General features: G+C 49.3%; 1 protein-coding gene across 1 annotated transcript in view; it reads right to left on the bottom strand.

The window, feature by feature from the left end:
- The window catches only part of LOC110508438 (receptor-type tyrosine-protein phosphatase S), a 102494-nt gene that overhangs the window by 71366 nt on the left and 19106 nt on the right, over window positions 1-12022 (bottom strand). The window contains exons 3-5 of the mRNA XM_090225701.1: window positions 9446-9658; window positions 6074-6219; window positions 5601-5742 (exon numbers count right to left, since the gene is read on the bottom strand). Of these exons, the coding sequence (XP_090081827.1) occupies window positions 5601-5742; window positions 6074-6219; window positions 9446-9584 (427 nt within the window). The 5' untranslated portion in view covers window positions 9585-9658. The remainder of the gene's footprint in view (window positions 1-5600; window positions 5743-6073; window positions 6220-9445; window positions 9659-12022) is intronic.

A 12022-nucleotide genomic window follows, 5' to 3' on the forward strand; every position in this document is an offset into this window, starting at 1 on the left:
GAAGAGTCTGGTTGACTGGCAGCTCTGGCTGCTCCATGCTGACTGGCTGCCCCATGCTGACTGGCAGCTCTGGCTGCTCCATGCTGACTGGCTGCTCCATGCTGACTGACAGCTCTGGCTGCTCCATGCTGACTGGCAGCTCTGGCTGCTCCATGCTGACTGGCAGCTCTGGCTGCTCCATGCTGACTGGCAGCTCTGGCTGCTCCATGCTGACTGGCTGCTCCATGCTGACTGGCTGCTCTGGCTGCTCCATGCTGACTGGCGGCCCTGGCTGCTCCATGCTGACTGGCGGCCCTGGCTGCTCCATGCTGACTGGCGGCCCTGGCTGCTCCATGCTGACTGGCGGCCCTGGCTGCTCCATGCTGACTGGCGGCTCTGGCTGCTCCATGCTGACTGGTGGCTCTGGCTGCTCCATGCTAACTGGCAGCTCTGGCGGCTCCTTGCAGACTGGCAGCTCTTGCGGCTCCTTGCAAACTTGCAGCTTTGGCGGCATCCTGCAGACTGGCAGCTCTGGCGGCTCCTTGCAGACTGGCAGCTCCTTGCAGACTGGCAGCTCCTTGCAGACTGGCAGCTCTATGCAGACTGGCAGCTCTATGCAGACTGGCAGCTCCTTGCAGACTGGCAGCTCCTTGCAGACTGGCAGTTCCGAACAGGCGGGAGACTCCAGCAGCGCTGTAGAGGTGGAAAGCTCTGACAGCGCTAAACAGACGGGAGACTCCGACAGCGCTGAAGAGGAGGAAGGCTCTGGCAGCGCTGGACAGGCGAGGCGCACTGTAGGCCTGATGCGTGGTGCTGGCACTGGTGGTACTGGGCCAAGGACACGCACAGGAAGCCTGGTGCGGGGAGCTGCTACCGGAGGGCTGGGGTGTGGAGGTGGTACTGGAAAAACCGGACCGTGCAGGCGCACTGGAGCTCTTGAGCACCGAGCCTGCCCAACCTTACCTGGTTGAATGCTCACGGTCGCCCTGCCAGTGCGGCGAGGTGGAATAGCCTGCACTGGGCTATGCAGGAGAACCGGAGACACCGAGCGCAAGGCTGGTGCCATGTAAGCCGGCCCAAGGAGACGCACTGGGGACCAGCTGCGTAGAGCCGGCTTCATGGCATTAGGCTCGACGCTCAATCTAGCCCGGCCGACACGCGGAGCTGGAATATACCGCACCGGGCTATGCACCCGCACTGGAGACACCGACGGTGCCTGTCCGGTCTCTCTAGCCCCCCGGTAAGCACAGGGAGTCTGCCCAGGTCTCCTACCTGGCGTAGCCATACTCCCTGTTGGCCCGAAAGAAATTTTTGGGGCTGCCTCTCAGGCTTCCATCCGCGTCGCCGTGCTGCCTTCTCATACCAGCGCCTCTCTGCTTTCACCGCCTCCATTCTACGATAACCTTCCTCGCACTGCTCCAGCGAATCCCAGGCGGGCTCCGGCACTCTCCCTGGGTCGGACCTGTCGATCTCCTCCCAAGTAGTATAGTCCATACTCCTGCTGTCCATAACGTCCTCCCATGTCCATTCCTCTTTACGCTGCTGTTGCTGCCTGTTGACACGCTGCTTGGTCCGTTGGTGGTGGGTGATTCTGTAACGGTTTTCTTCTATCTCCTCCTCTGATGAAGAGGTAGAACAAGGATCGGACCAAAATGCAGCGTGTAGATTGCGATCCATGTTTTAATGAACAAACGTAAAACACGAATCAATACAAACACTACAAAATAAAGAACGTGATGAACGTAACGAAAACCTAAACAGCCCTATCTGGTGAAAACACATAGACAGGAACAATCACCCACAAACACACAGTGAAACCCAGGCTACCTAAATATGGTTCCCAATCAGAGACAATGACGAACACCTGCCTCTGATTGAGAACCATATCAGGCTGAACATAGAACTGGACAAACTAGACATGTAACATAGAATGCCCACTCAGATCACACCCTGACCAACCAAAACATAGAAATATACAAAGTAAACTATGGTCAGGGTGTGACAAATAGCCTTTATTTATTTCTATATCTTTGCATATTGTAACGGCAGATTTCCTCCTCTTCGTCTGAAGAGGAGTAAGGATCGGACCAAGATGCGGCGTGGTAAAGTGTTCATGACGATTTTAATAAGAAAAGCACTGAACACTATGAAATACAAAAACAATAAACTAATACGTGAAATAACCAAACCGAAACAGTCCCGTGTGGCACAAACACTGACACAGGAAACAAACACCCACAAACCTACAGTGAAACCCAGGCTACCTAAGTATGATTCTCAATCAGAGACAACTAACGACACCTGCCTCTGATTGAGAACCATACTAGGCCGAACACAGAAATAGAAAAACATAGAAACACAAAACATAGACTGCCCACCCCAACTCACGCCCTGACCATACTAAATAAAGACAAAACAAAGGAAAATAAAGGTCAGAACGTGACAGTACCCCTCCCCCCAAAAGGTGTGGACTCCGGCCGCAAATCTGAACCTATAGGGGAGGGTCTGGGTGGGCGTCTGTCCGCGGGACGTGGACCTCACTTCACCATAGTTTTGGTGCGCCTCTTAGCCCGCCTCCGTGGCCTCTTCAGAGCGGCGACCCTCGCCGCCGATCTTGGACTGGGGACCCACACCACGGGTCCCGAATGGATGATAGACTCCGGCAACGCCGGACAAGTGGGAGACTCGGGCAGCGCCGGAGAGGCGGGAGACTCCGGCAGCACTGGATAGGCAGGAGACTCCGGCAGCTCCGGAGTTAAGGGCGGCTCCGGCCGCTCCTGGCTGGCTGATGGCTCCGGCAGCTCCTGGCTGGCTAACGGCTCCGGCAGATCCTGGCTGGCTGACGGCTCCGGCAGATCCTGGCTGGCTGACGGCTCTGGCAGCTCCTGGCTGGCTGACGGCTCCGGCAGGTCCCGGCTGACTGACGGCTCAGGACAGACTGGCGGCTCAGGACAGACTGGCGGCTCAGGACAGACTGGCGGCTTAGGACAGACTGGCGGCTCAGGACAGACTGGCGGCTCTGACGGCTCAGGACAGACGGGAGACTCTGGCAGCTCAGGACAGACGGGAGACTCTGGCAGCTCAGGACAGACGGGAGACTCTGGCAGCTCAGGACAGACGGGAGACTCTGGCAGCTCAGGACAGACGGGAGACTCTGGCAGCTCAGGACAGACGGGAGACTCTGGCAGCTCAGGACAGACGGGAGACTCTGGCAGCTCAGGACAGACGGGAGACTCTGGCAACTTAGGACAGACGGGAGACTCTGGCAGCTCAGGACAGACGGGAGACTCTGGCAGCTCAGGACAGACGGGAGACTCTGGCAGCTCAGGACAGACGGGAGACTCTGGCAGCGCTGGAGAGGAGGAAATCTCTGGCAGTGCTGGACAGGCGGGAGACCCTATAGGCAGAAGACGGAGAGACAGCCTGGTGCAGGGGGCTGCCACCGGAGGGCTGGTGCGTGGAGGTGGTACTGGATAGACCGGATAGACTGGACCGTGCAGGCGCACTGGAGCTCTTGAGCACAGAGCCTGCCCAACCTTACCTGGTTGAATGCTCCCCGTAGCCCGACCACTGGGCTGTGCTGGCGAACCGGGGACACCATGCGTAAGGCTGGTGCCATGTACGCCGGCCCAAGGAGACGCACTGGAGACCAGATGCGAAAAGACCCGGCTTCATGGCACCTGGCTCGATGCCCACTCTAGCCCAGCCGATATGAGGAGCTGGAATGTACCACACCGGGGACACCGTGCGCTCCACAGCATAACACAGTGCCTGCCCGGTCCCTCTCGCTCTCCGGTAAGCACAGGAAGTTGCCGCAGGTCTCCTACCTGGCTTCGCCACACTCCCTGTGTGCCCCCCCAATACATTTTGGGGGCTGACTCTCGGGCTTCCAACCATGCCGCCGTGCTGCTTCCTCATACCAGCGCATCTCTGCCTTCGCTGCCTCCAGCTCTGCTTTGGGGCGGCGATATTCCGCTGGCTGTGCCCAGGGTCCCTTGCCGTCTAGAATCTCCTCCCGTGATGCTGGCCGCTGCTGCTGCCTGTTACCATGCTGCTTGGTCCTCTGTTGGTGGGTGTTTCTGTAACGGCAGATTTCCTCCTCTTCATCTGAAGAGGAGTAAGAATCGGACCAAGATGCGGCGTGGTAAAGTGTTCATGACGATTTTAATAAGAAAAGCACTGAACACTATGAAATACAAAAACAATAAACTAATACGTGAAATAACCAAACCGAAACAGTCCCGTGTGGCACAAACACTGACACAGGAAACAAACACCCACAAACCTACAGTGAAACCCAGGCTACCTAAGTATGATTCTCAATCAGAGACAACTAACGACACCTGCCTCTGATTGAGAACCATACTAGGCCGAACACAGAAATAGAAAAACATAGAAACAGAAAACATAGACTGCCCACCCCAACTCACGCCCTGACCATACTAAATAAAGACAAAACAAAGGAAAATAAAGGTCAGAACGTGACACATATAGTAATGTACTTGTGAAAAATAAAAAGCTGAAACAAAAAACTAATTCCTGAAATTCCAGGGCGGCAATAATAATAATTAAAAAAAAAACATCAACAACATGTATAGTATAATCACTCATACTGTACAGTACTGTGAGGGTTCTAGTTCTCCCTCTCTCCTGCATTTGGCCACAAGTTCTCATCAACATCACATCTTATGTCTTCTCTGGCGATGCATCTTGGAAAGTGTCTTCTGGAATGCCTAATCCAACCCTGCCACTCTTCTCTCCCCAACAACCTGTCTTCCTTGATCCATGTTTCCAAACTAAATTATTCCGAAGCCGTCCTCTTATGTCTGTTTGGTAACGAGACTAAATCCAGGACACTTGTGTAGGCTTTCAGCTGAAATTGCAATCAGCTGTGTTTGGAATGATTATATATTCTGCTGAGATTTTCTATATATTTCGATCTGGTTACTGCAGACATGCACGACATTTGCCATCATTCTGTTTTGAATGTGTGTTTTAACAGTTTTGGAAACAGTGTGTTAGCATTTGAAAACATGTGCTGCAAATATATAGTTTTGCAGGTGGCGGAGTACCTAATGACAAAAGGGTTCATGGATTTCGGAGAATGTGGTCATTGAATGCATTTTGTGTGAAAGCAATGAAAAATGATTCACAGTTTGGTCCACATACACTTCTGTTTCACTGACTGTAGCCACAAGGCTACTTTGACCAATGCATGTTAGCAATTGTACTGTAATGAAGATGGTCATAAAGAGGAACTCAGTCGCACACGCACACACAGTCCTGTTTAAATAACCTTGTGGGCACACACAATTTATAACCATTCAAAATCCTATTTTCCCTAACCCTAACCCTTACCCTAACCCTAATTTTACCCTTAACCCCAAAACCGAACCTTAACCCTAAACCTAAAATCCTAATCCTAAAACTAACCGTAACTCCAAAACCTAATTCTAACCCTAATTCTACCTTAACCCTAAACCCCCTAGAAATAGCATTTGACCTTGTAGGGACTAACAACATGTCCACAGTTGGTAACATGTCCACACACACACACACACACACACACACACACACACACACACACACACACACACACACACACACACACACACACTCACCTCGTATGATGGCTAGCTTGGCGGTGGTGGCCACCTCTCCCTCAGTGTTGCGGGCCACACACTCATAGACATTCTCATCTCGGGGGGCCCTGAGAGGCTGGATCCTCAGCACGGCCCCTGCTCCATCATCAAACTCTATCGTCTAGGGGAGAGGAGGAGATAGGGAACAGTCAGGAAACAGAAAGTGGAGAAACAGTCAGGAACCGTTTGGAATGAGGGGGAAAACAAGAGGAGACAGAAACCCGGACAAAGAACCAGGAAGAGACAGAAACCAGGACAAAGAACCAGGAAGAGACAGAAACCAGGTGAGTAACCAGGAAGGAGACCAATTGGGAACGAAAGGAAAAGGCCAGTGTTCAGGGGAATAAAAACAAGGAGAGAAGAGCAGGTCCAACAAGTAACAAAACAAAACCCCTAAAAATGGCTAATAGACAAATATGATCTTTACAGAGTGGAGAATGGAGTGAGCTCACCTCTATGCGTTGGGAGTTGACCTTCTTGCCTTTCTTGTTCCAGTTGACCATGGGCTTGGGGTCACCTGACGCCTGGCACACAAATGAGGCCACGCCTCCCGACACCCCAATCTGGTCTCCGGGAATCTTGGTAAACTTGGGCGCCGCTGGCATAGACAGACAATTCAAATCAATTAAAACTTTATTGTCCTCATAGGGAAAATCTGTAGCCAGGAGTCCAAGACATAATGCAGTTCAGAAAACAAACATCCATAAGCAGATAGATAGACAGACACATCCAAATGATTAAACATTAATTTAGAATGATGGTACTAAAATGATTTTGCTTAATATTTTCTCAATGTAAATATACATTAATCATAATTGACATTTTAACAGATGCTCTTATCCAGAGCAACTTACAGCAGTAAGTGCATACATTTTTATACTTGGTCCCCTGTGGGAATTGAACCCACAACCCTGGCATTGCAAGCACAATTCTCTTCCAACTGATCCACCCAAAGATAGACAGCTCTCTCTCAAGAGATGCTAACTAGCCCAAAGCCGTGGACAGGAAGAGAGATACATGACATCACTGAGTCGTGATGGACATGGTGATTGGCCGCTAAGTACAGTTCACTTCCTGGCTATCATTTAGAGGACATGACCAAGGACTTCCTGTGTGTCATCTATAAAAGATGTGCTTCAGCTTCACAGGAGAAGGTTTTTTCACTACCCTGGGGCACGCTACTCCACTATGCAGCACAGATTGTGAGAACACATGGGTGGGTGCTACACGGGTGGATGAAAAGGTGTGGTGGAAATTCACAGCAGATAATTGGCTTTAATGTATTAATATCACACATACCCCTTTTCAGCCTCTGCAGTAAATTACAATGAAACAAGGAGACCATTTTGAGTACAAGGATTTAGGGATTGCATTAGCACATACATTTGGCTCTTCATTTATACTCTTTATGTTTCTAAAGTCCAGTTCTAACAGACAAGACAGTTGTATGCAGTTTTAGAACACAGTGTGCTTGATCTGAACGGTCTAGGTTTAGTTTTAGAACACAGTGTGCTTGATCTGAACGGTCTAGGTTTAGTTTTAGAACACAGTGTGCTTGATCTGAACGGTCTAGGTTTAGTTTTAGAACACAGTGTGCTTGATCTGAACGGTCTAGGTTTAGTTTTAGAACACAGTGTGCTTGATCTGAACGGTCTAGGTTTAGTTTTAGAACACAGTGTGCTTGATCTGAACGGTCTAGGTTTAGTTTTAGAACGTGCCATGTCGGCTGCTAGAGTTTCCGAAATGCAGTAATGCTTATTACTAACAAGCAAATAAAAATCTATTTCAGGCACACAAATTCCATCATCTTGTCAAGCTACTTCATACACTTTTCTCTCCTCTCTCTCGCACACGGTCTTATACTGTCCCTCCCTCCCTATGTCTCTCTGCCCATCTTAGAATGTCAGACTCTTCCTCGGCAAGCCCAGAGTTCTATCCCTCTGCGTCTGTTACCATGGCAGCCAGCTTCACTCCTCCTCCGTGGCGGAATCAGTTCTATCCATCAGGGCCAAGCCGGCCTGACCCTCACCATAACAACCTCCCTTCCTCCCTCTCTTACCGCTCTCCCACCTCTGTCTGTCACTCTATCACTGGGCCAGCTCCTCCTGTGTTGATTCAGTTCTACAATAGAGAGGCAGAGCAGCTGAAGAAGAAAAAAAACACTGCAATAACTCCCCCAAAAATCACCGAGAGACGGAAAAGCTCTCTGGCTTTACTCCCTCCCCTGCTAACTTCACACTTCAGTGAGTACCAGTCACACAGCAGCCAGCCCACCTCTGAGCTGTGAGGTAAAGTGCCTGAGCAGAAACCGAGAGAAACCTCAACGATACTTTTCGGGGGGAAAAAACAGAGTATTATTGGAGCCTTTTTACCATACACCGTCACACACTCTGTCAGTTGTGAAGTGTTGCACTTGGGAACAGGCAGCACTTTGGGGAGCTGTGTTAGAGGGTTGATTTCACATTCAACATTGGTTTACATTTCTGCACTGTCACTTTCAAAGACATTATTGTGCTATTCCCGCTGCACACTAGAACCAATTCTAATTACATGGGTGCAACTACCGGCCTCCAGCTGCATTCTGTTCTGGTTAGAGCCTTTGGTTCTGATTCAAACAAGACATACATATTGGTTTTCCTTTCATGAAAAATTCCCCCGAATTTGGTGAGGATAGTCAAGAATGCAGTCCGCCCCTTTAAAGGCTGAGTAGCCTTGACTCCTTGACTCCCTGGCTGCCAGTGGGATATAATGCTAGACTTCAGACTTACATGTATCTGGCCTATCATAATGAAACACCACATGGCTATGATTATCTAATAGCAGTGCTGGGAAGGTGTAATGTGCAGATGTGCGTCAGTAGGTAGCAAGTGGGTGTCATGATACTATAATCACCCCCACTACGACTGGAGGCTGGAAATTAGATCCGTCCGGACAAGTCTGACCAGATCACTCAGGTTCACTGTAAATCCATACCAATTACAGAAGTGGCCTATAATTAGGGTCCAGGGTTTTTCCTGGTCAGGTTACATGGTCAAGAAAAATGCAAGGTCCTAGCCACCAACCAAAACAAATATTAACACGGGCACTCCATCAGTGTAAGAAATATGGTGGTTCAGACTGCTCTTTTTGGGATGCTATTTTCTTTGAGTCACAGAGCAACACTTGGCAGTAATACCTCTAGGTAACACACTGTCCTTAAAATGTTGAACTGTAAGACATATCAAGGCATGCTTTCATAAAGTAAGTGCAATGTGATGACTAACTATAGGCTGACTTCCCCTCACTGCTCATCAGTGTCAAAAAACCATTCATGCTCTTCAGTGCCACATACTTCCGTAGCGTTTTCTGTGCTGCAGTGTTAAAATGAGATGTGTTCTCTGTTCACCTGTCTTACTGTCGATCCATAAGACAAGACATCTGTTGGCATGCTTTGATGAGGGTGACAATCGGATAAGCGCTGACGTGTGTGTGCTGCTTATTGGTGTAATAAAACCACCACGGCCCTGACAGATCTTGTTAAACACCCATCACCGCAGAAACAGACAGGCAGACACACCTTCACCGGTCCACCTCCAGCACAACACCACGTCACCACTCACTGCAGCTAGCGTTGACCAACACAACTCACTGTTACAGACGCTTGTCAGCATAGAGGGAGAGAGAGGGATAGAGAGAGGGTGAGGTAGAGAGATAGGATGCATCGACGGCCATGCAGACAAACGGACAAACCTACACATAAACAAATCGACCAATTGGAGGACATACCATACAGACACATGAACTAACACACCCACACAAACATAAATCTGTAGTGTGTTACTTACCTAAGGCATCAGAGAGGTTAGGCAGGGAAGTGAGCACCAGCAGCAGTGGCAGCAAAAAAGGGGGGTAGAGGCAGAGGCAGTACCCAGGGCGAGGCACCCTGGACTGGGCTACGGTTCCGCTAGGACTGGAGGGAACCATGGTACCTCCGGCGACTGGGGATGGAGGTGGGGGATGGGGGGGGGGGGGAACTTCACTCAACAGGGCTTGGCACTCTGTGGAACAACAAACAAACCCATAAAAACAAATGTGTTCAAATAAATACGGGGGAGAGAATATCCTTTTGAAGAACATTAAACCGAGTCGATGATCATACCGGATTTGGTCAGTTGAATAAAAAACACTTTTGACTTTGGATTGACAGGTCGAGCGAGCCTCTGCATGTGTATACAGTAAACACCCATAAATAAAAGGAAGGTGTTGAGCCCAGTACAGACAGTATCCTCAGTCTATCCACCCACCGTTCTTCGAGCCTTTCTACTGGCACAGTCTTTCCTCACTGGCCACAAACATACACACAAACCGCACATAAAACTCTAATATGGAAACACTCAAGCAAAGATGATATAGGAGCAGAATGGGTGTTCATGCCATCTCGGCACCGTGCAATATTCAATAAGAGCGTAATATCTATAATGTTAGATGGCGAAGGCCCCCTATAATAGATGTCCTGTGGGTAATCCTAGTCCAACCAGGGGGATCAGGCCTGACTCTTCTTTGCCTGGGGAGGATTTTTTTTTTTATCCCTGACAGGAGAGGAGATATTCAGCCGAGCTCTGCAGAAGCTCCCCTTCCAGGAGTCGATAACTCCTCCAGTCGCATCGATCCCTCCCTCTTTCCTTCTCTACCTCTATTCCTACCTCACCCCCCCCCCCCCCCCCCCCCCCCAGTGTGGGAACGCAGGTGTGAAACCAAATGAGACAGGCTTCTTTGTTCCATCCTGTTCAGAACGGATGGAAGACACACAGAGACACAGATAAAAGTGCGCACATACTTATATAGATACATACAGATTAGAGGAACACACATGTTTACAAGGATGTTGACAAGCAAGTGCACACACATCCTACACTTCCCACAGTTATCTACAGTTTCCCACATCCAGTGAAAGTGTTGAACGTGGTTCCCTAATACAGGGACTTTCTACCATTTCCGGTCGAGAGTTCCATATTAAAACGTATATGGAATTCTCTAGCTCTTATCTGACACGCTTAAAGGCATTGGAGTCTGGCTCTTTAACCCGCCGAGCTCTAAATATAACCGGTCTATAAACATATCTGCCCATCTGACATATATTTCATGGAGCGCTACTTCCCTCCTTCCCCCCTCTCTTATCTAGGCTTGGAGAGAAGTTCCTAACAGATAGGGAATCGAAGAGCTTTCAGGATCTATTTTTCAATTCAATAACCTAATAGCTACAACCTAATCAGAGATCGTCCAAGTGCCATTCCATCCACCACGATGAAGTCTCCTCTTAAAGAAACTCAATTTGTTAGCTAGCATCATCAGCATGATGCAATGGATGATAAGAAGCATGTGGGTCCTGTTGAACTGGGCTGACTCAGTAGGGTAACATTGTAAAAGGGTTGAAGAAAGTCAATGGGATAAATTTCCTTTTTGGAAATCGCTCTTTCCCACTATGGCGACTTGATCCTGATCTAATTCAATCTTGAGTGGTCTGTCACTCGAATCAAGCCCCTGTTCTGGTCTACCCTTCTCTCATCTCAATCCCTCATCTCACACCTGTCTACTTCTATATCCCCCTTACCTGTCCAACCCATCACATGTCTCACCCCCCCCACCGTCTCTACCCGTCACCCCATCTTGTTCTCCCCGGCTCCGCCTTCCCTGTCTCTTCCTCCCCATCTCCTTCTATTGTATTTAACTGGACATCTACGTGAACCTGTGATCCCTCATTTCCCCACAAGGCTCTCCTGTCTCACCCCTCCCACCCTGTCTCACCCCCCTCCACCTCCCTGTCTCCCCCGTCTCGCCCTCCCTCTTATATTTAACCTGCTATCAAAACCTTTGATCCTTCTCCTTCCCCCACATTACCTGTTCCCCAGCTGCACCAGCTGCCCGGCTGTGGTCCATAAACACAGTTAAACAAACGGGCTTACTGTGAGTCTGGGAATGGAGAAAACAGTCCCATCTACATACTGTACTGCAGGCCTTGCCAGGAGCGGTCGTAACAGTTGTTAAAGCCGTAAAACTAATCTCATCTCTACTACCCCTGCATTGACCCTGTTGGCTGGGAAACAATGTCAGATTTGCCTCTGGGTTCTTATGTTCAGCCTTGGCACACGTCCCTTACTGTACTGTACCTACAGAGAGCATATACTATAGCATACATCACATCTACAGGGTGTTTGGAGCAGGGCCATATACAGTGCCTTCGGAAAGTATTCAGACCCCTTCCCTTTTCCCGCATTTTGTAACATTACAGCCTTATTGTAAAATGGATTAAATACATTTTAAAAACTCAGCAATTTACACACAATACTCCATAACGACAAAGCGAAAAAAGGTTTTTAGAACATTTACAAAAGTAATTCAAAATAAAAAACATAAATACCTAA

Source organism: Oncorhynchus mykiss, chromosome 28 (genome assembly GCF_057628025.1).
Source record: "Oncorhynchus mykiss isolate SJ-2025 chromosome 28, ASM5762802v1, whole genome shotgun sequence".
Lineage (NCBI taxonomy): Eukaryota > Metazoa > Chordata > Actinopteri > Salmoniformes > Salmonidae > Oncorhynchus > Oncorhynchus mykiss.